This window comes from Spodoptera frugiperda, chromosome 25 (assembly GCF_023101765.2).
Source record: "Spodoptera frugiperda isolate SF20-4 chromosome 25, AGI-APGP_CSIRO_Sfru_2.0, whole genome shotgun sequence".
In the NCBI taxonomy this organism is placed as follows: domain Eukaryota; kingdom Metazoa; phylum Arthropoda; class Insecta; order Lepidoptera; family Noctuidae; genus Spodoptera; species Spodoptera frugiperda.
In genome coordinates, this window is record NC_064236.1 from 11,391,317 (window position 1) to 11,419,023 (window position 27,707).

Consider the following 27,707-nt stretch of genomic DNA (forward strand, 5'->3'; position numbering starts at 1 on the left):
CGTGAGGACTTCTAATATTAGTGGTATAATATAAACAGACATATCATATGTAAAAAGAAATGGAAAACCTGACACGATAATGGTATGCCCGACGGCTACACAAAAGAGGTCCAATTCAGCCATTTTTAGTACGTAATAAAATAACTCTTTTCCTTTACGTTCCTTTAATCCTTTTACCGAGTAATATTGATGAACTGATAACATTGTCTCAATGTTTACTTAGGTCAGTCGGCGACGCGCGCCGGCGAGTGATAACCTCGCACTTGACACTTATGGATTTGGAAAATTGGTGTCTCATACGTAGGTATAACACGTATGAATCTTGCAAAATTGAAGGACAAGACTTGCGTAAGTAAGTGTATAGGTAATATAGTTACACAGTTATAGTATAATGTCGTATAACATGCTCAAAGGCGCCGCGGACAAAGATTACGTGAATCATAAACGAATAAAGATAAATGTTTCCTGATCGAGTCGCGAAGGTTTGTGACGCCGCGACTATGGAAGCCATTACAAATCACATTACATTTACTTAAACCACATGTGATTGTCAATTTGCCTTGCAATGTAGGGCCGAATGATACCAGGGTCATGAGGCCAGCGAAACATTAACGTTACGACTTCGCATTTTCCAAATTGTTACTACCCGCCGTTCACAGGAATAAAATGTATTCTTCTATTTTAAACCACTTTTGAAGCAGGGCCTAGTTGCTTGTAACATCTTAATAATTTGTACACCGCATCGAACTGGGCAGTAAATACATTTTTTTTTTATAGAATAAGTTGGTAAACGAGCAGACGGATCACCTGATGGTAAGCAATCGCTGACGCCCATGGACACTAGAAACACCAGAGGCGTTACAAATGCGTTGCAGGGGGGGGTTAGAATTAAGTAGTTGTTGGGGAATCCGGGATTGGGAAGGGGGTAATTGGGCCTCCAGTAACCTCACTCACACAATGTAACACAACGCAATCGTTGTTTCACGTCTGTTTTCTGTGAGACCGTGGTACCACTCCGATCGAACCGGCCGATTCGTGCCGAAGTATGAATCTCCCACACTTAGCACACGAATCAATAGCAAGTGACGACAGATACATTCAAATGCCACAAATAAGCATACTTATGTTATTAATCAAACCTGCAATTCACATTCATACCATATCATTACCTTCAGCTGTCAACAAGTAGGGCATTGCCTTCAAAGGATGGTAATCACCGACACTCGCTCAAACCAATAAAACCATACTTCAGCTCCTTGAATCAATATTGTATTTATTTATTTTCCTAGCAAATCATACTCAATCCCGCTGAGAAAACTGCTCTGGTCTACCTAATAATTGAACACACAACTACATCCATGTCGATGTATTTTTATACCATAGTCAACAAGTAAGGTACAGTGAGCTGCAATGGTATAACTTTGAAAACATTTTACTATCTATTATAATAATAATAATTTATTTATTGATCAGACAACTTTTGGTCCACATTATATGTTAGTATCACTTATAGCTATGTTAGTACAGGAGCTCAATGATATTTTACAATTAATAAATTAACATTTGATAAAATCAATAAAACAAATTTAAATCAGAATTGTCATTAAATGTCACTAAAATAAATGTCAAAGTAAAAACACAAATAAATCATATGTCACTAAAATTAATAAAATGTCACTAAATTAAATGTCTTGGAGTCAAAAATTGAAATGTTATTAAATTAAATGTCACGGGGAATAAAATAATTATTAAAATGTTTATTACTTTCTATTACTTTACCTTAACCAGTTTTTAGTTTTTATTAATATTCTCATCAATAACCTATAAGTAGCCACAGCTGACCAAAGACTGCTCCTCACACGGAGAAGGTTTGAGCATTAATCAATGTGCTTGCTCAATGCGGGTTGGCGATTTCAAACTTATAAGTGCAATGGAAATTGTGGAAATGGAAATTATAATCTTAGGTTTCCTCGAGATGGTTTCCTTTACCGTTTATCAGTGGTGTTTAAATACTATTAGGACGTATATGATGCAGTAAAAGTAACATTGGTACATCGCGTTGGTAGGTTTTGAACCCGCACCTATTCCTACATTGCATGCCTCTGACTAGTATTATTGTTTATTAATATTGCAATTGTGTTTTAAGACAAAACAATTAAAAAATAGTTACTTACGATTATGACGTAGTCGTCGCCACTCGAATGTTGGAACAGTGTTGTTCTAATCCACAAATTGTTTTAAGATTGTATATTTTAACGAGAAAGAGGAACACATTAGAATTAGTTTTAACTTTGGGACGAAATTACTGCCAATGAAAATAGTAAAAAGTGAGGATAGATATTTAAGATTTCTTCTAGGCATTATTTAACCCAACCATTACTATTTCTCCAATGACCATAGCCACTGAAAATCGTCAATAAATAGGTTTTTAGTTCTTGTAACATTGAAATGTATCTAGACTAAGATCAGTTTGCAAAGAGACAAGATCACAAGTTTGAGGAAACACGTGCTAAGTACTGTTATCTGGGTCCAGGCATCTGACACAAACTCCTCGTCTTTAGAACTTCGTAACACCAACATAGTTGCAACGAATAATTAAAATACAGTATGTAAACAGAACGCTCCCAAACACCACAAAAAGGTGACGGTTAAAAAAGGTTTATTTAAAAAAAAAGGAATTCCATGTTTAGTTCATGTTTTCATATTTGTAATTAACTGCCTAAGGCATTGATGTTGCATGAATAACACGAAAACAAAAACGATTAAAATTATAAAAACCAAAAAAAATTAAGCGTTTTTCGGGAGCGTTCCGTTTACACTCCGTATATTCCATTGTATACTAATATATTGTATAATATTCCATTGTTTACTAATACAGCAGATCGAGTTTTCTTCTTTGAACTATCAGTTCCATAATAAAATAGAAAGTTTAGAAAATTTGCTTCTCAAGGTTGATGTAAACAAGACTCCTAAGAGCCAGAGAAGCCTTGGGAAAGACTTAGTTTACAACAATACATTTCATCCTCATATTATGAAGTTCAAAAATAGTGTTAATGAAAGATCAACGCTAAGGAACGCTAAGAACTTCGACGCACTGGGTGTGTTAAAAGATTTCTTGCGCCCTAATATAGCAATAGATTGGTTCGCGGATGGACGAAAAAGTTACCATCAAAATATTACTATATGCACTGTTACTTTATTTTCATTGTTTATTAATGTTTCTAATTGTTTTTTTTTTCTACTATATTTAATTAAAACCTAGCAGCGTAGATACTGGTAGACGAAACATGAGAGTATTTAGTTTTATCGAGCATTGTACGTGTAATGTTAAATTATGTACTTCCTAACAATTTTTTTACCTATATTTAATCATTTTAACGTTATAAATCATTTTATGGCACATACTATTACGTATTAGAAGGTTGCAAAGGATATAACACAATTACACAACCCGATCCCATAGACCTTCTGCACCGATTTGTACAATGTACAATGTATGCAAAATAATATTATGATTATATTGAGTTCCCCAAGAGTACGACACGTGTAGCTACATTAAAATTGACAAACTATAATAATGCAAATAAGTAGGTTCAGTCCCTTGTCGTTCCTTTCACGTGTAGAAGAAGTGTTTGTTTGCTACAATGTTACATTTGTAATGTAGGTATGCATTATGCACAAAGTGTATCTGTCTCGGCCATCGAAGAGGTTAAAAGCAACTTTCTGTATAGGTATTTAGGTACTGATTAAACAAAAAATCACTGAGCACAAAATAAATATTGATTAGTTTTTTTTATCACGAGCTATCTAACTTGCTACGCTATAGTAGCTCCGTATAGTGGATGCCGGAAGGATTTCATAATACTTATGTAATAATTACAATACCTTGAGGAGAAAGGGGGCACTACTAAACTTGGGTATTTATGCCAAATAAAAAAGGTTTTGCTTGTCTTTGCAGAGTACCATCAGCTAACATAACTTTATCATCAAATTATTCCTCAGTGATTATTGTTAAATGAAAAAACAACTCCTTGAAAAAATATGATCGAAATGAACTCCCAAGGCTATGTGCCGAATCTATTCCATTTTATTGCGAACCTACTGTTTGTTCAATTAATTTACCGAAAGAAAAACATCTTTGTTTTATTGAAACGCAATTTTTCAGTGATTAATTTATTTACTAACAATTTAGATCTGTTTTACAAATATCATTTGTTCTGCAAATGGATTGTACGAGTCGTGATCACTTCTTAGTTGTATCTGGTACATCGAACTCGCTGACTTGTGCATCCACCAGCTGCTTGCTGCGCAGTTTGACAATGGCTCGGCTCGGTACATTCGGATCTTCCATTTCAAACTCGATTAGACCTGTTAATAAAATTAGCATGAGAACCTAGTACCAAATGTATTATTATTAAAGAGACTTGGTATTGCTTCGTTTGGCCCCGTTTCCAGGCTAACGCGCGGTGCAGTATCAAGAAAATTTCCGGTGCGACGCTGCACCGCATCGTGTAAACGGAATCAGAGCTGAGCAACCTCGACTGCAATTTAACGTAAACTCGATTTATTTGTACAAATAATATTCATGCATATTATTATCCTATCATATTCTAAAACCCTAGTAATTAAACCTAGTTTGTTAAACTAACAAAATAAGCTTACAAATTCAAATGCTTATGCAGGATGTACGTTTAAACGCGATATCGAGTTTCCGAAAACAGTAAATTGTTGATCATCGATATCGTACAAATTGTAGTGTTTAACTAATATTGTATAAGCATGTGTAATTGTATTTATTTCATATAATTTAATAGTTGATATATATATTTTTTGTAATACGATTAAATTGAAATATGTTCTTGTCGTTAAAGAAAAGTCTACGAAATTTTCATAAAATAATAAGTACATTATTAAAAAGCGTAGTTTAATAGGAGCTCCATAGGAGCATTCAATTTGTCAAACATTTAAGAGTCATGTTCGAGATGGATTGTAATAAAGCGGTGTGAAACTGTCGGACGGATAAATTGAGAACATTAGCGATAAGTGGGCGAGGAAGACCAGGGGCTGCGGCCGCGTGCCCTGTCTTATATTGGCACATGACAGGCTCCGTGATGCAGCAATTTTACCAAATTAACAAGATTAATGTATCGTGACCAGCAAAAAAATTATACATCACACATAATTCAGAAAAGATTTAGCCACTAAAGTCAAAGTCAAATCATTTATTCCAATTAAACCATAAATACTTAGGTACTTTTGAAACGTCAACAAATAAAGAAATAATAGTCTGTCAGTCTGTCCGTCGGTGAAGCTAGGTGCATTATTTCATATTAGCTAGCCATTTCAAATTGCAAATTAATCATTACCGTAAAAGCATGTAGACATGTGTAAAAAAAAATTTTACTTTAAAGGAAAGAAGACAAAAATGCACGTGCGTGTTTCCATATGAAAGCCATGTTTTAACGCGAAAGGGCTCCGATGCAACCGGAATGCTACCACAGCCTCCCAGAGAACAAGTGTTAAACAACGTTACACGGTTGTTGTGTCAGTGGGGTCCGTGGTGGGGTTGCCGGTGGCTCAATTCCTTCAAGTGGACGAGTCACGCACATTGGGCAGTGGGGCGGATACCTATCGGCGGCGATGATTGCTTACCCTCAGGTGATCAGTCTGCTCATTTGCCGGTCTATTCCATATGAAATTGTAACTTGTCAAGCAGGTTCATTATTTTTATGAATAATAATGATAAAACTACGAACATTACAATGAAATTATGTTTTTTGGAATAACTTAATCTTACAAAGAAATCGTTATAACTACATCGCTTAACCCAAGGCAAAGTTATTACTCCGCTCCAAGTTGTAATTAGTTACACTTAAACTTGAACTAGAACTAGGAAATCAGCTGTTTTTGAAGGCGAAAAGTTTAGGAAACGCGCCTTAAGACAACGCCAGCTCTTTTCAACTCTCTAGTAGTGTCTGAACTGAATATTCAAAAAGAAACCGCAATTGATTATAAGCCTCCAAAAGATAATGAGGTATTTTACGAAGACTTAACCATTAAATGTAAATAGAGGCCCTTCTAGATATTGTAACTACCATAAGAGTATTAAGAAAAGTCGAGTTGAACACCATATAAAATTGTCAACTAGATATATAGCAAAACCCCCACATAAAAGGATAGCATCAAATGACGTCATCTATCCATTATAGAAGATTTAAACAATACACGTCTTATTACAATACCTGTACACAAACAAAATAAGCTTTTAGTCTTGAAAAATGAAATGACAGATAATAATAAGCACGTCGCTCGTCGCCTTCAGAAGACTGTGATCTTAAGAGATTTACTTAGTAGTAACTTGATATCGCATTCAATTTGCTGGGGCCGAGGCGGTGCGGTGGCGCCGTGTGCATCGTCGGGGGCACAACAAAGCTGGCCGCGTCATTACAGAAAAAATACAGCATTGTGTAAGATAAAAATATCGCGACTAAACTTATTTTCCAGATAGTGAAGTACATCTAGCCGTCCAACACCTTCTTAGATAATGGAGTTTCAAGTTTCTATTCAATCATTATGGTATTGTTTAGAATTTTTCAATCAAATTTTCTTTTACATTAAACTGATGATGATGTGAGTCTTCTTCTTATATTTTACCATAACCATATTTTTGTTAAGTTGGTTATTTAAATTTTAATATTAAGTCAGTGGGCTACGGCAGGTGGAACGGCTCATCGACTACAAGAAATAACAAGCATATCAAGCAATAGAATAACAAGCATATCAGGCATAAATAATGTAGCATGAATGAATAATAAATACATTCTCTAGAATTGGACCTTGAAACGGAATATGTACCATGTTTTTAAATTTTAATGAGTTTCCGATATTTCGGCATTGTTGCAAACGCTATGATCACGGATAATCAGTTTAGTAAAACATGGTAAATATCCCGTTTTAAGTTCCAAGTCTAGTGTTAGTGACCATGTAAATTTAAAAAAAATACATTCTCACCGATTAAATTAAAAGTTAGGCACATTAGTATTAACGAAGTGCGGTCATTACTGTTATATAACATTATATACAATGAATTAATTATCTAACATTAATTACTAAAACAAGAAAACAATCCGAGTCACGGCGATTAGCGAGATTCGTGAGATTTTTAAAATTCACGCTGGTACTTCTCGTTAAATCAAAATACACGTTACAATCTAAAATCAAATTAGTTTGAAAAATGCCCTAAAAGTTTGCAATAAAAAGGATCGTGAATCAAAATTGACGTGAATAGGAAGCTCATTAGGCAGCCGTCGATTCAACCGGCTCACTTCGACTACAGACGGTGATGTTCACAGGTATCTACGTAAACGAATCGCCAACAATATTATTGGCTTAGGGTATAATAGCACAGTTCAATTTATTCACAGAATGATTTAAAGAAATATAATTAGAATTAAACTTTGAAGTGTCAATAGAAAACAGAAACGTGTTGAAGACAAATCCCCTAACATTAGTCATGGGTGATCCTCTGACGTTTAAAGTGTTAGAAAAATGTTCGAGTAACACCCACAGTGTAAAGATAACGGCGTCGCATCGGGAATTCTGTGTTAAAGTAATTGAAATGTTATCTGAATGATGCACCACTCTCATTAGTCCAGGCTTTGTTCCCGCTCACTAAGTTACGTTGCTTTAGACCGGTGAATTTGCACACCTCCACCACGCCGCGCGCCGTGTTATATTATTAAGTAATATAAAACAGAATAACTTACAATAGAGCATACAACCCACGTGTGGTGTTTTAATCTTAGTTTTTAATTAATAACATTTAAATAAGATACTGAATTTTATTGCTGAAATCGAACCATACTTAGTAATACTAATGTTAGCAATAAACTGAATTTATTTTATGAAGGGACTCCAATAAAACGCCTATAATATTTTTTAGGGGGTGGAGTCTTTCGCGTCCGTAGGTAGAAAACCCAATGTTACCCTACACGTGCCCCCCGGGTGGTGCTAAACGAAAGACAAACGCCGAGTATCGGGCGGCGGTAAATAACCTGACCAACTTGGTACCAGAAGCGACCAGGTCGGCTTCCACAAGCCGTGAGGCATGGAAATATCCTCAAAATAGGTGGACTCACCAACCCGCAGTGGCCAGCGTGGTGTTTCAAGGCCAAATAAAACCCTCATGCACAAGACAAATAAAGAAAGGCCCCTAGTCCCCAGCAGTCCTGTATGGCCCGGCCAAGGCAGCGGTCGGTCAACCAACAGGACAGGGGGTGCTAAGAATCTCTGGGTTCGATCAGGCTGCCAAAACAAAACGATTTACTTGGCAACGTATAATGTTAGGACTCTTTTAGGTGAAGAAAGACTAGTTGAGCTAGAAAGTCAAGTGCTCAATAAAATAAATTGGCACATTTTTGGATTGTGTGAAACTCGTTGGAGAGGAGAAGGCCTTTTTAAGTTGAACTCTGGACACTTGTTTTACTATAAGGGCAAAGATAACGACAAATCTGAAGGAGGAGTAGGCCTAATTATTCACAGATCCATGGCAAATAGATTAGTATCGACTGGATACATCTCAGATAGGGTTATCTACGCGACATTATCCATAAACAAGCGATACAAGCTTAAAGTCATCCAAGCCTACGCACCAACAATGAGCTATAACGATACGGAGGTAGAAACCTTCTACGATGACATCAAAAAAGCTACCGAGCAGGACTACTGCCATTTCACTATCATCATGGGCGACTTTAATGCCAGAATAGGAGAAAGATCGGAGGAAGAGAACTGTATCGGGAATTATGGGCTTGGAAAGCGCAATGAAAGGGGTGAAATGCTAGTTCATTTCCTAAAAAGCCAAAACTTGTACGCCATGAATACCTTCTACAAGAAAAAGCCCCAAAACAAATGGACATGGAGACACCCAGATGGCCTTCTGAACGAGTATGATTATATCCTGTCTAACAAAAAGCACATGTTTCTGGACGTAGAGGTTCTAAATCGAATTACTGCTGGAAGTGACCATAGAATCGTAAGAGGGAAGATCAAACTCGACCTAAGGAAGGAGCGTAGAAAATTATGCTACAACAAGCCGAAAAGATGGGACTATCGTTCAATTGAAGATCAGAGACAAGTGTTCGAGGAAAAGCTAGAACGCAAGTTTGAAACTTTACCCCTGGGCCAGACAGTGAACGAAATTAGTAAAAACATCAATGAGGCGATAACAGATGTAGCTAGGGCGATGAAAAAACCGAGTCGAAGAGGGAAATATGGCACGATTCTCAGCGATTCTACAAAGGAACTTATTGAAAGAAGAAACCTTACTCCTCAACAATCGTTACAAGAAATTAACCATCTTAATAAATTAATTAGAACTTCTATCAGGCATGACGTTAGGAAGAACAACTATAACATCATTAAAGACACTATAGAGAAATATCGCGGCCCAAAAGTGTTCAGAAGAAAGTTGCAAAAAGGAAATGCCCAGATACATAAAATAACAAAGGAGGACGGAACCACAGTAACCGAAAGACCAGCTATACTCAGAGCTGTGGAGGAATTTTATCACAAACTGTACTCCAGTCAGACCGAGGAACTGATACCATCGAACTCTGATCCAAGAGCCAAGCTTATTCGTCATCTCACTGAGGACTTGCCAGACATAAGCATATATGAGATAAAAAATGCTCTGAAGAAAATGAAGTCAGGAAAGACCCCAGGGGAAGATGGAATTACAAGTGAGCTTTTAAAGTACGGTGGCAAGGCTATACTCAAACAATTACAGGTCCTATTTAACAAAGTTATCCACGAGGGAGTTACTCCGGATGAATGGAAAAACGCCATAGGGACCTTAATTCATAAAAAAGGAGATAAGGCTAAAATCGCAAACTACAGGCCCATATGTATCTTAGGCCACATATATAAACTTTTCACCAAAGTAGTTTGTGCAAGACTTGCCAATCGCCTAGATGCTGCGCAGCCAGTAGAACAGGCTGGGTTCCGGTCCAAATTTTCAACAATTGATCACATCTTCACCATGAGGCAGCTGTTCGAGAAATGTAGGGAGTACAACTTATCGGTGCACGTAGGGTTTGTTGATTATGAGAAGGCATTCGATTCAGTGGAACATTGGGCTGTATTTCATGCACTCAAGCGATCCAACGTGGACGATCGATATGTTCAAGTCATCAAAGACATATACAGCAAGGCTACCCTACAAATAAGCCTGTGAGTTGACAGACCCAATTAAAATGTCTCGTGGTGTAAGACAGGGTGACACCATCTCGCCAAAATTGTTCACATCGGCACTGGAGGATATGTTTCGCACAATAGATTGGTCCAACAAAGGCATAAATATAAACGGAGGGAAATTAACACATTTAAGGTTTGCTGACGATATTGCTATTATAGCCACCTCTGTAGAAGATCTTCAAAGTATGCTCGAGGACTTGCAGCAAGCCTCGTGTAAAATCGGCCTAAAAATGAATATCAATAAAACCCAATTTATGACCCAGGACGGTGTGGATCATATTGAGGTAAATGGGCAAAAAATACAGCGAGTTCCACACTACATTTACCTAGGTCAAATGCTCTCCCTCGATAAAAATGCTCAAAAGGAAGAGATAAAGCGGCGGATCAGGCTAGGATGGGCAGCCTTCAATAAACTGGAGGATGTCCTGAAAGGGAAACTGCCTATGAGCCTAAAGCGGAGAGTGTACGACCAATGCGTCCTCCCCGTGATGACGTACGGTTGTGAAACCTGGACCCTCACAGTGGAAGCCATGGAAAAACTTAAGGTGGCACAGCGAGCTATGGAACGAGCTATGTTAGGTGTATCACTGAGAGACAGGATCAGGAACACCGAGATCAGAAGGAGAACAAAACTCACCGACATAGCTCAAAGAGTAGCCTCGCTTAAGTGGAAATGGGCCGGGCACATAAGCCGTAGGGAGGACGGAAGATGGAGCCAAAAGGTGCTTGACTGGAGACCAAGATCGGGCCACAGGAACCGAGGGAAACCGCTAGCTCGCTGGAGCGATGATATCGCGAAAGCCGCAGGTCCGATGTGGAGAAGGAAGGCAAAAGACCGAAGTGTATGGAGTGCATTGGAGGAGGCCTATATCCTGCAGTGGATGTAATGGGCTGTAGAAAGAAGAAGAAGAAGAATATTTTTTAAACCTTGATTCGCTAACCTACTAACGCTAGGTATTTTTCCTGTATTGTGGGTGCGTTTACAAACATACTAGATCCGGAACAACAATTTGTGGATCACTTCCGTGCGGAAATCGAACCCGCGACATGTTGCTCAGCCACCACGCTAACCGTGCGGCCAATTACAAAATACAACATAGACACCTTACAAGAATATCAAATATTTGTCTATCAATCTGAGAAATAAAACCAAAATATATTTGATTAGTTCACTTGCACATGACTTGCAATGTACGCGTCTTACACCGCGTAGCATAAAGCAATGAGAATATCTCGCAGTTCGTAGCATTTTCGTAGCACACGCATATACTTGCGTAGCGAGTTTTGTCTAGTAGTACGTACAATGTACATATTTGTTACAACCATTTCAAAAAAAACGTTGCCCCACACTAGCATTTACAAACATACAAGTTCAGAGAATACACACATCGCACCCAGACCCGAAAGAAGAATAGGTCCGTGCGGGAATCTAACGCGCTACACGTTGCGCGGGCGCCGGTTGCCCAGGCGCCGCGCCAACCGTGCAATCAACCAATAACTGAAGCAACATCTAATTACACCCACTTATGTTTAAAAACCGCGACGAATAAATCGCAAATTTTGCAAAATGACTCATTATTTTCAAGCAGCTAGAACAATCGTTCAATAAAGTCAGCCACGATGGTATTCATAAAGCTTCAATCTATTGAGTGGAATCTAATGAAATGCAGATTTCTATAACCGCCGAGTGCAAACAAAGGGAATAATGGATGCATAATTTGTTTTGCATTGTAAAAGATGACCTTGACTAAGTTTGTTATTCTTTGTATGTATGGTTAAAGAAAGTTCTAGAATACTTAAATTACATGTTTGTATTATTATGTATGCATATCATTAAATATAGGCAGGCTCGTTGGTCGAGTGGTCGCAAGTGCGACTGCCGGACAAGAGGTCTCGGGTTCGATTTCCGGATCGGGCAAAGTATTACTGGGCTTTTTTAGATTTAATCGAAAATTTCTCAGTAGTAGCACGAAGTCTGGAATTGTGCCCAATATATGGCAATAGGCTCATACACAAATGGTGAAAATTAGGAGTCAATTGTATAGCGGCATTACGTGCCGTAATGTGCACCTCTGCCTACCCTTTCGGGGACAAAAGAGTTGTGTTGGGGCCGTGCGAAGCACCACCATGTGGACAGCCTGCATTTGTTTCCCATACACTTCATTGCAACGAGTTGAAGCTGATTGCCGGTGACTGAAACTAATCACCTTAAAATTACTCCATTCCTTTGTTTTTTATTTTCAGTTATTTAAAAGTGTTATCGATTCGGAAAATTACAGTTGTTTACCATGAACTATGTTCGATAAGTATATAGAATTCTATGGTTTTATCTTAGTGGAGATTAATGTATCATTTGACCCTATAGCCTAATACCCTTAGTTTAAGAGTATTATGCATTACAGATATACAAACCTCCTTCGAGAACTACGTCGTCTTCATAATTGTCCCTCATAGTTCTTGCTAGTATTTGATGGTAGAATAGATACGCATTAGCCTTTACTTCTGGCGTCACCTCCATCTTAGACACAGCCTGGATCAACACCGTCAACTTCTGTTTAGCGGTTAATATCAGCTTGTCAACTGCCGAAAAAAACGATCCATTTACATAAACAGTACAAAATTCCACAATACAATATACTCGAGCACAATATTTACTTAATTGCCAATAACAAGAGAGCAATATGAACTTAATTCAAGCAAATTGTGCTTGCCCAGTAACCCTTTAAGCCGCGGTACCCCACCTGCGACGTGCCCCGGTTGAATTTATGTAACGACTAAAAATAAAGCTACTACTAACTGTAGCCGCATTCGGCAAATATTTGTGGACATCAGGTCCTCAAAGTATAAAGGTGGATATCGGTGTCATAATGAGTAATTGCGAGCGGGTAATTATATGCGGCCGTCGCCTCTAACTTTACTAGAACACGGGCCGCAGCGGCCGATAAGAGCGCGCTTTAAACAAAATGGAGCACTTAATTTCAACTCATTGCAGGAACAGCTTATCTTACTTATAATTAAATTAGCCCCGTACAGTACATGAACTCATATTTAAAACATTATTGTACAGATACCTTCGTTTTTATATACTTTAAGTACAATAAAAGGATGGAATACACTTAATATGTCGTGTGTTTACTGAACTTTTGATTTATTAATTATTCTTGGATAAATTTTTGCTATTAATTGTACAGATGTGTAAAATAAAGTCGGGGCTTACAGTCTGAATCAGGTTGCGGCACGGTCTGTATGATATCTTCCAGGGCGTACTGGACTGCCGTCGGGACGTTTGTGAATGGCCTGGGCTCAGGTACCGCACCTACCAATGAAAAAGATCCCAAATTACTCCCAAATTTACAATAACAGTACTACTTCACATTTACAATATTAAGTATTATAAAGTACTACACATTTACAAGTAGGTACATTAAAAAAATACCTACTGACAAAAGACTTGATTTTATACCAAATAAAGACTATCTGAAATAGGAAGCACAAACGTACAACATGAATGTGTTGTAAAGCGAATTGTTTATTAAAACGGTTGGGAAATGTAGGTATTTCATCTGGGGCAAGCTCCGGGCATGACCTAGTGACGCCGACCTCGATCTCGATCCGAACCGACATTGAACTTGTTGGTACTCTCAAGTTCAGTGTCACACAGATAGACAACGCAACATGTTTACATCTACTATTTAACTGTAATGGTCAATTTTATTATTATTTTTGCTTTTTTTACTATCAGATTGGCATTTGTACTATACGCTCGACGTGTTTAGTTAATGTTATGGTCGCAAATTTTTGGTTTTGAAATTATTGTTTTAAAAATCAGTCTTTCCTTCTAATATTATAAAACGAAAGGATGTATGAATTGTTGAATGTATGAATGTATGGTTGTGACTCTTTCATGAAAAAGCTACTGGACGGATTAAGATGGGTATAGAGATGTAACTGATGGCTTAATTTTTATCCTGGAGACGCGGGCAATGCCGCTGGCCAGTTTATATTACTTTGGCAAAATTGTTGCAGACAAGGAGAATCGACTAAATTTTCTCTATTATAATTTGTAGTGTCTCCTATATTAAGTGATTATATTGAATTCATAATTAAACTACAGTTAGTTCTATCAATGGGAGATCATCAATTATAACTAAACACTTATCTAATATTATAAGTACACATATGGCACCTACGTCTAATCTAAAATAATTTAAAATCAGTTGAGTGATTTATACATGAATGCGTAACCGACTAACGAACTTTGGCGTCTATAATATTAGAATGATAAACAGTACAAATTTAACCACGCGCATACATTAAATCCATAGAACTCCTACGCATAATTAGATAGACAGGTTTTGTTCAGTTTCGTAATAATATTCTAACAGGTAAACTAAAGTCCAAAGTTTACTTACCGACGCATGAGAGCAACTCATTAATTTGTTGCAAAGAGGTCCGCATTTCTATGATGAGTCTGCCCTTCTCATCAAGGGCCTTTATCAGTTCCATTTCCCTGCGACTCTCAGCCTCCATTTGAGATTGAAGTTGTCTCTTTTCCGTCAAATATCTTAAAAAATGGAATAAAATTAGAACAATATCCACCAATACACCAATTTAATGTGGTGTCTTTACAGTATGTATGTGCCTGCATTCGTTTTTAATTATGATAGTGTAAGTAAAAAGTAGCCTCGAAGACCAGATGTAAGTATTGTTTAAAGATAAATGTAAGGAAGAAGTATCTTTGAGGCTACATCCGAATGCGTCCTGCACAGGCGTCTTGCTTAAAGCCTAGAGCCTTAAAACCTATGAAGTCCCTTGGCGATTAACTAGATACTCAGTGGGCTAGGACACACATTTTTAAACGTAGACCCGAACTAAATTATTTTTATCAAATAAAGTACTACAAAAAAGTATCAAAACGGTCGGAGAGTTGTCTTGTAGAAGCTTTGTCCAGCAGTAAACGATAACTGATGACGCTGTTAACTTTGAAATCTATACTTATAATAAATCTGTAGAGAGGTCAATTCTGTACATGAAATATATTTCCAAAATAACTATCAGGGGGTGATTAGTGATCGATACTGACGCCAAAAATGCAATCAGAAAAATTTTTGTCTGTCTGTCTGTCTGTCTGTCTGTCTGTATGTTCTTTATAGAAACAAAAACCACTCGACAGATTTCAACGGAACTGGGTACAATTGTTTTTCATACTCCTGGGCAGGTTATATTATACTTTTCATCACGCTACGATTAATAGGAGCAGAGCAGTGAAGGGAAATGTTGGGAAAACAGGAGAACTTACTCTATTTTTTAAGCTTCCGTCGCGTGTGCAGCCTTAATGGTTAAAGCTACACAGAAATCATGTATGACGGAAATGTTCTCCTTAAAATTGTTTAAAAAATATTTCACGACAGCAAATGTCTATCTTTTATAGTTGACTCACAAGAACACGATAGGTTAGCAGTTTGGAGCTTTCTGATTATATTTGTCCCTCTCATTCATGCATTCATTCATATTATAAGAAATCTGTAGAAGGGTCAATTCTGTACATTGAAAATATTGAAAGAATGTGGGGTGTTACTGGATCGATACCAAACCCAAATACCTATGTGATTAAAAATGTTTTGTCTGTCTGTCTGTACGTTTAGGCATCACGTGAAAACTAACAGTTTGATTTCGATAAAACTTGGTAGAACTGTACCTTATTAGCCTGGTCATAAAATAGGATAATTATTATTATGGAAAAATACGTAGAAAAAATCTTAATTTTTTAGTTTTATTCTACAGAACGCGAGCTCAACAGCAGTAGCTCAATAGAGGGATCTCCTTAATTATTATGGGCCTCGCCGTATTTGGGTCCAATCAATAGATATTTATAAGATGTCATTGTCAGAGTTACTCAAAATGGAGAAATAAAACTTCAACGCGAGACCGACATCCGCGCGGACGGAGTCGCGGGCGGAAGCTAGTTGAATAATATAATCAATCGATTTCTGAAATATTCATACCATGGTGGAAGTCCATAGGCGGTACCGATTACTTGCCGGCGATGCATCGACTTGTGTCTCATAAAAAATAAAGCATTATTTACATTTATCGTAGTTTAAAGTGCACGGTACCTATGATGCGTTACTTACTGACTGGCTGAGAAAACGATATATAAATACTTAAATTAAATTCAACACATTATTCAAGTTCTGTAGTCATCAGTTCGTTATAAAAGGGCATTAGTGACGCACATGTAAACATGTTGTGCCCCTGTCACTTCGTTTAAATTACACACAAACCCCAAACTTTGTACGTAAACGAGTCTAGACACACAATCAAGCCGTAGTCGAGTTGTTGAGCAAGTTTTTCCACTCGTTTTCATCCACGGCAATAATTAAAGTTAAATACTTTTTTCTCTCTAATTCTCTCTATTAATTCTTGTTCTTCTTGGTTTTTTTTATTGTTCTATTGTTTGTCGGTGACAGACCCAGACTTTAATTATCGCGTAAGTACATCAAAATAGAGTTCATGACTATGTATGTTTGTATAGGAAATCTATTTAGTCAATAAGACAAAAATATGGTGTGGGTTTTTTGTTTTAATGTAACGAAATTAAATGAGCCATAAAAGACTACCGCCTCAGCTAAAGTGCATTAAAAATATCGAGACTTGCTTGTTGATGTCATAGCTAGAAGCTACGTTGAAGTTTACTGAAGTTTTACGTAATTTTTTATTTAAAGGCATGGCTTCGTCTTCATTTTATAGGCAAACGAGAAAACGCCCGTAATATATTTTTAGAAACATACTTTACAAAGTTTCTTAGGTTGCATTTAATAAACATGAAGTTATATTTAAAATAGCATGTCAACCGAGACCTCGTGTAAAAAAGAATAGTGTCCACCATTCTTTCACATTTCTTGGGGTGTCAAGGCCAATTTCCTCCACCAGGTCCCCGCTTTACTGTTACCATCATGGTAAACAGATATAAAGCTAAGGAGTAGAATTAAATGCCGGTGTCTATGTTTCCTGAAAAATAAATATTGGGTGTCTTCAAGTCCCGAGAAAACAGGTTGCCCATACCTAGGTAGGCGTACTTCATCATCGGCCGCATCGTCGCTTACCACCAAGCAAGCTGGTGGCCTAACGCCCTCCTATTTATAATAAAAAAAAAAGTATCACCTCTTTGTAGGAAATTTTACTCTATAGATAAAAATAATGAGTGACTGCATTTTCATTGAGTTGATACTTATTGATACCTAGTGTACGCTGTGGAAGGTGGCGCCGACGTGCTGACGTCCCACACACTTTCACTTGATCACAGTTGTCGCAAGTGGTACCTACGCTAAATTTTGTCAGTAAATTAATCAAATTGAACAGCCAGGTTGAACAGTGTAACGGAGTGTGAAAACACTAAAATAGCCAGCTTTCTACAAACAATGTATGTAGGCTTTGTTCAAAATGTTCTCGCCGATTTATTTTACAGTTTTTTTCGTATTCCATATTGCACTTTTGATGATTAAATGTTACATTTCATTTTCATTTACAGCGCTGTTGTCAGCTTTCCGCGTAATGTGAAATATCTGTAACGATTTTTCATACAAACATGATTTGGAAGAGTTAAATTTAATTGAATAGGTAGGTAGTGATGTATATTCAAGTTAATGCTGCGCGGCGCTTTGAATTATCGATGCAAATTACGTGCAATAAAAATGAACTTGTATTGTTGGTATCTTTATTTTGAAGAAAAGTTTGTCCGTTTAAGTAGGTTGTTAGTTGTTAATACCTTTACTATTATCTATACCTACCATTTTTACTAATAAAATAATACTAATTTTAGTGTATAGATAAGGCACATGGAAGTTAGAGTAATAACTTCTAGCACCCATAAGTCCTCACGGCAGGAATGGGCCGGCTCGACCGGATCCACCACGGCCTCACAGAAAAACAACTTAAAACAACGCTTGCGCTGTGTTTCATTGAGCGAGTGAGGTTACCGGAGGCCCTATTCCCAATCCCCGATTTCCCAACCACCCTTAAATTCCTAACTCTCAAAAGGCCAGAAATGCACTTGTAACGCCTCTGGTAAGTATTTCGGATGTCTATGGGCGACGGCGATTGCTTTCTATCAGGCGACACGCCTACTCGTATACCGGCTTATACCATAATAAAAAAAGTTAACAAACCAAGAAGTCACTCAGTGAGGTTTTGTTTAGTAATTAACTGCTACACAAAACTCGTGTTCAGTTCAGAAATAAAACAATACAAAAGCTGAACCATTACAAACTGGCTTTTAATTGAATCTGTCAAAACAAACAAACATAACCTTGAACAATTCTACGAAACTACATGAGCTACGAGCGAACTGCGTAGTAGGTACTTGCAGACGGGAATCGATACTGCATAAAGCTTTGAATACATCGAAATCAAACCGAACAGGCGCCATTGTTTATTACGCTGCGAAATGTAGGAATATTATAAATTACAGATCATTTCTGTTTTGAAACATGTTATTAGAATTTCTCATCAACCTAATGAAACTGATATACATTTCAGTAATTAGGTAGTACTATATTATTTTAATCACTGTAACTGTATCTATAGAATGTTTTAATCAACATAAAATATTGCGATGGTTTCTTTATAATACTAATTAGTATTATCGAAGAAAATTGTAAACATCAAGAGCACGAGCAGCTATTATTGTTATGGCCAGAGAACAGGTGCGACTGAAAGTCTTCTCCGTAATGTCAGAAGTCATAACACATCCGGAGGTCTTTCCCAACACAAATCTAGGGTTAAAATGAGCAAGGGTAGTTCGTCGCCCGACCAGAACCAGACCCGTGTATAAGGCCATCAGACCAACACAGATGGAGCCCAACACCGCTGATGCCTGGTCCGGACCTGCGAAATACCTAATGAGTTTACCGGGGCTCCGGCTCGAAAAGCAGGAGTAGGACCAGCGTGGTTTTTAGTCGGTAAGAGTCTGACTTCGCCCAACGCGGAAGAAGTGATTGGATGATTTTTCCACCTTACAAAAGGGTTGATATATGCCAGCGTTGTGCGACGCGGCGCGGTCGGGACGGCGTCACCGATCCATCTCTACATCATGCTGGCCACGGACACGTGTCGCCAGGTTCTATGTTATCAATCAATAGCTCAGTACTGGTTCGGTGCTAATGGACCCAACATTTTCGTTACACGTGGTGCTGCATCCAACTAATGCTTGTAAAGGTCATGCCAAGATTAAATCTCACAGCTCACAGCGAGCACCTTCACAAATAAATGTATTCGCTTTCAAAGGAAACAAGATTGAATACAAACTGATTTTCATTGCCAGTGGTTTTAACACTTGCAAATACCAGTATTGCTATAATTAAAACCTGTATGTATTAAATATTGGACTAACGTGTTCATGAAAAATTCTACGAAGCTAGATAAATCAATAGTATGCACGATAACGTATAGGTATGGGTAAATATAAACCCACCACTTTTAACGAGAGGTTAGTAAAATTGTCCAATATTTTTCTCAAATTGATGCAATTGACAATTTAGCATTTGTTTATTTTTTACAGCGGGAATCCTTCAAATGCCATGTAGCTTTTTGAGGATGAGGACTAGGGAGTGTGGGGGTACTTCTTTAAACCAGCCTGGCGGCCAACATGTTATGTTACCGCACCATGATAAGGTCACTAGGTTCTCTTATAGTTCTGTCTAGCCTTCAATTTGACTTGGTCAGACGTCTCGTGTGTAACTTTAACCTTATCGGAGAAACGTCCAACAAATAGAAACATACAAAGCGGATCGGATACAAGTTCTCAGAACTGCATCCGGCGAAGGATTAGTTAACGTCTACACGGGTAGCCAACTACGTATTGTTTGTATGGCTTGCAAACTGCCGTTCATGGTCACATCGAGTTATTAAATAAATTGGATCGTTACCATGTTGTTCCTTGTTGCGTGGTTCAATCCTAGATCGGGCTAGGCTTTCCTGACCTTTTATTTTGGGGATGATAGATACTGGGCTAGGTCTCTACCAGATCTAGAATCATGTGTATGTGAACTTAGATTAGAAAATAATCCTAGGGAACGGGTACGTTTTATAAACAAGAAAATAAAGACTAATCTGTTGTCTATTAGCCACTAAGAGTGATACATTACAAGGACGATGCATTACAAATACCCACATTCACAATAAAAATGTTCTAAGTTCTAGGTGCTAAGTGGTGGACAGATTTCCTAAGCACAAAACCAAATACTCGTAGGTAGTGTAACAATTGTGTACATTTAGAGGACAGTAAACAGAATCTCTTGTGTTTAGGACTTTGATATTTTAAAACACAGTAAAATAAATGTAAGTACTTCTCGGTCCCGGTATTGTTTCACGAATCTTTGTTCATTACTTCGGTATTTTACATAAATGTGTACATTATATAGAAACCACACGCAGCTTAAATATCGAAAAACAAAAGTTTTATTTCCAATAAGTGGATTTTACGGGGAAACGAAAATTGTTTAAGTAGCGAAATAAAATATTTTATAAATAACCACAATGGCCATATTTCAAACAATATAATAATGTGTATAATATGTAATATTGTTTTGGAATATTAAACCTACGAAATAATAATTTGTTTACCTAGAATATGTTCGGGCGGTTCACGTAGAACAATCGTGCGCGCTGGAGAAAGGATTAATACAATATAGCGTGAATTTAATGTACCATGTTCTCTACCAACAATGCTACTTTTAAAAGGTTTATATACGTTTCGACTATTTTATTATTTTAAGATTTATTTAAAGGAAGATGTTTGAAGTACGATTTTATTAACATTGTTCGAAATACATACATTTGGGAACTTATCTTTTCTTGTTTGTTATATAGATGACATATTTAAATAAATTCAAGATGTTAAAAATATGTTTACCGAAGGTATCAACGGTATTTTTTTATCCCTTTATTGTTATTCTGAATGCCGAAGTCGATATAATTATGTTCATATTAAAACTTTTTGAAGTTGTATCCATGTTTGCATGGACGCCATCGTTAACACCAGTCACAACAAGACCGTATTCTTGTATAATAAAGAACTACGTAACAATCCTACTATTATTACAAATGCGATGCATGTTTGTTTGTTTGTTACTCCTTCACTCAAAAACAGCTGAAGGGATCGGGATGAAACTTGAAACAGGTATAGATAATGGTTGAGAATAACACATAAGCTTATCTTAGGAGATTGCGGACAAAGCCGCTGGTCAAAAAAAGTCAAATCATTTATTCCAATTAAACCATAAATACTTAGGTACTTTTGAAACGTCAACTAATATCTATCTGTCTGTCAGTATGTCTGTCTATAAAGCTAGATGCTCGTTCCAAAATGTAGCTTCAAATGGAGAAGAACTACCAAGAAACTCCATTCGTCACTCTGGTAAAAGCTAGTTGGAAAATATATTTAAATAGTAAAACAAAATGCAAACAAATGTTTCTCTTTGTCTACACAATTTGCAGCGTTCTGAATGCACGATAATTTACAAAAGTGTTCATGAACCCTAAGGCTCTCACACTGCAACGCCTATAAACAATGGTGAGGAAAAAAATCCTTTCATTTAAAAATGTAATTCTCACTGAGTGCGCTTAAGTTTTCCGAGATGGAAGTTGTTGTGCACATTTCGTATTGAGTTCAAAAAACTATTTAATTCAAGGTGAAATGCATCTGAAGTAGTTTACATACGAGTGTTACTAAGTTTTGGCAAGTATTGCAACGTGAATTTAAGATATCAAACTTTGTTTTTTTTTTAATGTTACCAGTTCCCTTAGTACGAGTTTGCTTTAGAGCGCGTCTGACGCTCTGATTGGTCGGCGCGAATGAATCAACCAACCAGAGCGCCGAACGCGCTCTCGTTTCGTTTTCGTTCAGAAACTGTTAGAAGGTACATAGTAAGTCCACATGTAAAATATATTACTCTCTAACTTTATAAGATAACGGTTGCACGTACCTACTTAGTTACATGCAGTAAAAGCAAAAAGTCTACTTATACCCATAGCAAATGCTTTTACCACACGATAAAAGGACAAATTTTTTTACTCTTAATTCTATTGATTCATTCACAATATTCATGCAATAGAATTTGAACTTTACATGAACTGAGAAAGAGAGGAAATTTCTTAGCACTGTAAAGACATGGTCTTCCTGTTTTAATCGGATGCAAATTTTAAGTGCTACATAAAATAATTAAGCCGTGATCGTACTTCCACTGCATTATAGGCGTACTCAAATATACATAAGTGTATGGACATTTTTATTTATCACTTTAAAAAAACATGGCGTCGCAAACGAATAAATTACTTACATCTTCAAATGAAAATTGTCATAAAGATTGTCGTCGATAGTAGACAAAAGCCTTATAGTCCAGTCAATTTAGTATTTCACCTCGAATTCGAGAGACCCAGCTGTAATAAATTACTTACATCTTCAAATGAAAATGGATTGTCGTCGATAGCAGATCAAAGCCATAATAGTTTTCGATTGTAAAAATACTTAGAATAATTAAAAAATGACTGTTTGTTTCGATGCATTAAAACCTCCATTCTACTGCTAAAGGATCAATAATTGATAAATAATAAATGCATGAGGATGACAAACAGAACGTGCATTTCCCACGAAGTAGATGACTTAATTAGTCTAATAGCCGGCTAATAGCAGCATACATTTATTTATTATTGAAAGACGGCAAATTGACTTGAAGTTAGCTGCAATCGGTTTAATTGTAACTAACTTCAAGTATAAACTATATCTCGAGACAATAAGCAATCAAAACAATAATTACATACCTAATTATACAATAAAAAAAACATACCGATCGAATTGAGAATCTCTTCCTTTTTGGGAAGTCGGTTAAAAAATATATGCATTTATTTAGATTTTAAGTTATAAATCACTTTGTATTTATAACCTTGAAAAGTAAACATATATTGATATAAAACTATGTATACATATATTTAGTTTGATTAAAATAACTTTTTAGAAAAATCAACTGTTGAGCTCATACAAAGACATTTTGTCCCCTGCGGAAATCAAAGCGACGCGTCGTGCTCATCCATTGGAAGTGTGAACGAATGTTTGTAATATTTTAAAAATGCACTCTCACTATTGTACCGGCCATCTGGCTGTGAAACAAATATTTTTACGGACTGTTACTGATATTACACACTGCCATGCTTTGCTCTATACAAAATACTTGTTTAGATAAAAAAATAGAATGCATAGAAGTACCTATGCATACTATTTACTTACAGATAGGTAGGAAGTATACTATCAAAACAGATTGAATTTGCAAGGATTTTCAAAAAATCAGTGCGTTTGGTTCTGACTCCCATTACATAATTAACCTTCATCTACATAATAGTGATGATTTTTGATCGGACGGGCATTTCGGCGACTAAGCTTATGGTATGGAAAGTACCTGAGAAAAACGTGATCTGGGAATTTACTGTTAGGACGTAGCATTAATAATTTTAATTCTTATTTGCATTAATGTCAGTTAACACACATATATGTGTCGTAATAAAAACTAACATAACTGAGTCTTCCTCTTGCGCCCATTTGGACACCGACTAACAGTGTAGAAAAAAATATGCAAATACATTGAGAAATAAAACTAGTAAAATAGTACTTTTATACTATATTTTATCATGCTATAAACCCTTGGGTTAATAAAGTATCGACTTATACATAAAAAAAGGTCTCGTGCTTACGAAAACGGGTGACTGACAGCAGACTATTGCATTTATAAGAGTACCTAATTGAAATGCCCAGCTTCAACGACGAAGGGATTCAATGCAGGATTATTGATTACTGTTGTGCAACTGACAGGGTATTACTAAGTCAAATGTGGCAAACGTTGCTATCTACCGAAGGGATATAGTGCACTAGAATACGTTCGAACCGTAATGGGTAACAGCTGGGGGTTTAGGTACGACTTTGTCAGTACTATATAGGCCTATGTTCAGCACGTCTTGTAGCTGATAAGATAATGTCAGTCCAGAAGGTACGCTTGCAATTTCAAATAGACTGCTTAGTAGTAGGGAGCGAGAATAAAACATCTATTAGTTCCATCGTAGCACTGTACAATACAACTAGAGAAGAAAGAGAACTCTAAGAAAGAGAGTGAGTAAATCATTATCTCAACTTACTAATTCGAGTAGTTGGAAAACAAATACCTTCACTACAAGATAACCAATACACCGTGAAACCTAATAATATTCAAATTACATAAACTTTCGTCTCTATCGAAACGAAAATTAAAAACAGCATATGTAATTGAGAGCTCGCCGCTCGCAGTCATATTTCTGGAAACAATATTAACGACCGACTTTTAAAAAAAACTGCGCAGACATGACGCTCGCTCGCAGTCCGACATGTTCATATTTTAATGAAACTGTGAATGAGCTTCCGAGTTAAACTTACAACATGTTTTCGTGTAATTAATTTTGCATGTTTACAAACGAATCCTAATAATCATTAGTTTGCTATATGTTTACCTTAAGTTTTGAGAACGAAAACGAAAAGAAAAATAACTATGTATGTATTCTTAAAACAAACAACTAATGGACGGAAAGCTATGAAGTAAGGGTCTGTGCAATGCTATTAACTATATTGACACAAATACATAAGTAAATATCTATAATAAAGAAAAATTGACTTTAAACCAATTTCCATGAAGCACGGAATAGAAGAAATAATTTTCTTTGTTTTAGAACGTATTCCAAACAGATTGACGCTAATGGCAATCAATTACACTTGCACATTTAATGAACTGTGCGCTTACCGAGGATACCATTTTAGATTTCCAAGGACTGCGGCTTTCTGGCTGACTACTCATGAATGTTTAACCCTTACTGCTAGCGCTGCTAGTTTGTGTAACAAATCAATAAATTCGTTCCTATATCTAAAACGGCTCAGCAATGACTTCTTCCGCCTTGGATGAGGCGAGAGGGAGTATTAGACTTTTAGTAAAAACCAATCCGTTTCTTCTTCTGCTTTGAGCCGGAGCCCCGGTTATCTGGTGCGCGAGGCGCGAACGGAACGCGACGCGCCGTACACACTGGGTCTGGTTCCGGTCGGGTGGCGAGCTACCCTTGCTCGCCGTGCAAAGACCCGCACTTAAGGTACCTGGAGATCGTCACGCGATCTTGACCATGAGGTGAATAGTCTCTCACGTGCTCCGCCTCCTCCTTAACTAAGATAAACCGGGGCTCCGGCTCGAAAAGCAGGAAGAGAAGAGAACAAAGTGGATTTTAGTCAGTAAGACACTGCCACTCCCTCTCGCTCGCCCAAGGTGGGAGAAGTCATTGGACTTCCCCCTTGAAAAAAAATCCGAAAAGTTTTAAAAACCGATTGTTACGAGTTTGATGCAAATCGATAGATAATTATCCAGCGTACTTACTACTTACCTTCTTCATCCAGACACCTATAGGTACTACAACTAATAATAGCCCAGACACAGTCTCCTGTCAAAACACAAGTACAAGACAAAGACAAGTATCCTATATCAATCTCCACCATTATTTTTCATGAACGCAAAACGAATGTTCGTAAATAACGTGAACATTTATTGTGACGTACTCAATCCAATATTTAACAGTTGGTAATAATACATTCGGTAATAGTTTGTTGAGCTTGAAAAAATACATTAAGGTCGAAGAATGACTGTCCTACTTTTAAATAATAGATTTAATGACAGTCAAGTCGCAGTAGTAAACAATCCGTGTTTACGAATATCAATGCACAGATTACCAACATTAAGTACTGATAAAAACTGTGTTTAAAAATGAAAAAAGTAAACGTACAAGGAACAAAATACTCCGGCAATATTAACAACAATATTGAATTCCAATAAAGAAAATAACAACATTATGTTGCAGACTACAGACTTAATTCAGTTTCCCCAGAATTCTAAAATGCTACGAAGATATTGCATTACACTTCAATAACTCGTTTCTTCAGCAATTTTTCCACGAACAGAAGAATCTTTGGATTTTAAAATAATTGTTCCATTAAGGACTTCAGAAGACGAAGCATTTTCTTAATTTTTCCATAACACAGTAACTTAGACTTAGAGTAACATACGCCGCATAAGTCCTTCCTCACAATTTACGTGAATTACCAACCACTCGACTAGAGAAGAACACTACTGGGGTTACTTCCAATCTAATCATATTCATTATTAGTATTTATTTTGGTCACATGGTACATGTTCTCACTCAGTAAAAACGATGATACTAATTTTCATACCTAAATATTCTTCACGTCGGTATATAATAGCCCTGTATTAGCTTTTTATTCAAAAATAGAGAGCGGATCTTTTTCGAGACAACAATAATATAATAAATGTTTACCGTCGCGACCTTTATGTTTGTATTGTTATTATGAAAGTCAATCTGGATTCCTTTATTTATTCGTCGTTTGATGTTTAAACAAAGCAGCAGAGTATACAATACAGATTGTCGCATTTCTAATTGTTAAATACGGGATTGTGATATTAATTCCGCTCATATTTTGGGTCGCTTGAAAAGACTAAGAGTAGGCGGTGACAAAAGTCCTTTTCAACTGCGGGCGAAGTATAAAAACCGGGCAAGTAAGAGTCGATCCGCACACAGAGATCCCTGTCACTCATTTATTTCAGTGAAGTTAAAAATAAAACAAAATATGAAAGAGGCAAGATTCGAAGCAATTAGCGTTCCATTGTCTCTGCCTCTGTATGAAGTTAAAAATCAGTTAAACATTCCACGTGGTGCTTTAATAAGTAGTACTAATATCGTCGGGCAAGCAGCGGCCTTGTCAGTCAAATTGCATTCACATTCTATAGCCCTGCTAACAGGATTACTGTGAAAGGTAAATTTAGGTTTAACATAAACCTCCACGAACGGAGTGCGCCCGTGCCAGTAACGACATTAAATAGGCAGAGCTTCCAGCAATATCATTACCGATGCAATATGCAATTATATGGTGACTAGCTAATTTCTACATTACACGCTTATGTATACTCCCTGGAGTAATGGAGTATTTATTACAGTTATATTATAAAGAGGGAAGTTTATGAGGATGCTTAATTTTGCTGTTTGACGCGAAAACTACTCTTAAAAGAGTTGCATGTTAGTACATAATTAGATTATAGTCTTGAATAACAAATGGGAACCATTTATTGCGTATTACGGGCATTGGGGTATTGGAGTATTGCGAGCGAAATCGTTAAAAACTTATTATACACTATATTAAATTTTTATAGACTACAGTTGTCCCAAGCTTACAAGCCTTGTATTATGTAGTGTAAAGTGTATGTAAGTTATGTACACAACACCCACTTTTGGCCAATAAAGTATAACAAAGGGGTACTAATCCCATAACTTACCTAGGTCGAACAACTCTAACTATCCACAAACGGGATTTATAATGAAAAGCTCAT

General features: G+C 36.9%; 1 protein-coding gene across 1 annotated transcript in view; it reads right to left on the minus strand.

Moving 5' to 3' along the window:
- Positions 1 to 4,159: 4,159 nt before the first annotated feature.
- LOC118268219 (uncharacterized) overlaps positions 4,160 to 27,707 on the minus strand; it is a 50,911-nt gene continuing 27,363 nt past the window's right edge. Inside the window, exons 8-11 of the mRNA XM_035582606.2 lie at positions 14,667 to 14,818; positions 13,472 to 13,570; positions 12,667 to 12,834; positions 4,160 to 4,368 (exon numbers count right to left, since the gene is read on the minus strand). Coding sequence (XP_035438499.2) covers positions 4,244 to 4,368; positions 12,667 to 12,834; positions 13,472 to 13,570; positions 14,667 to 14,818 — 544 coding nt within the window. The 3' untranslated portion in view covers positions 4,160 to 4,243. The remainder of the gene's footprint in view (positions 4,369 to 12,666; positions 12,835 to 13,471; positions 13,571 to 14,666; positions 14,819 to 27,707) is intronic.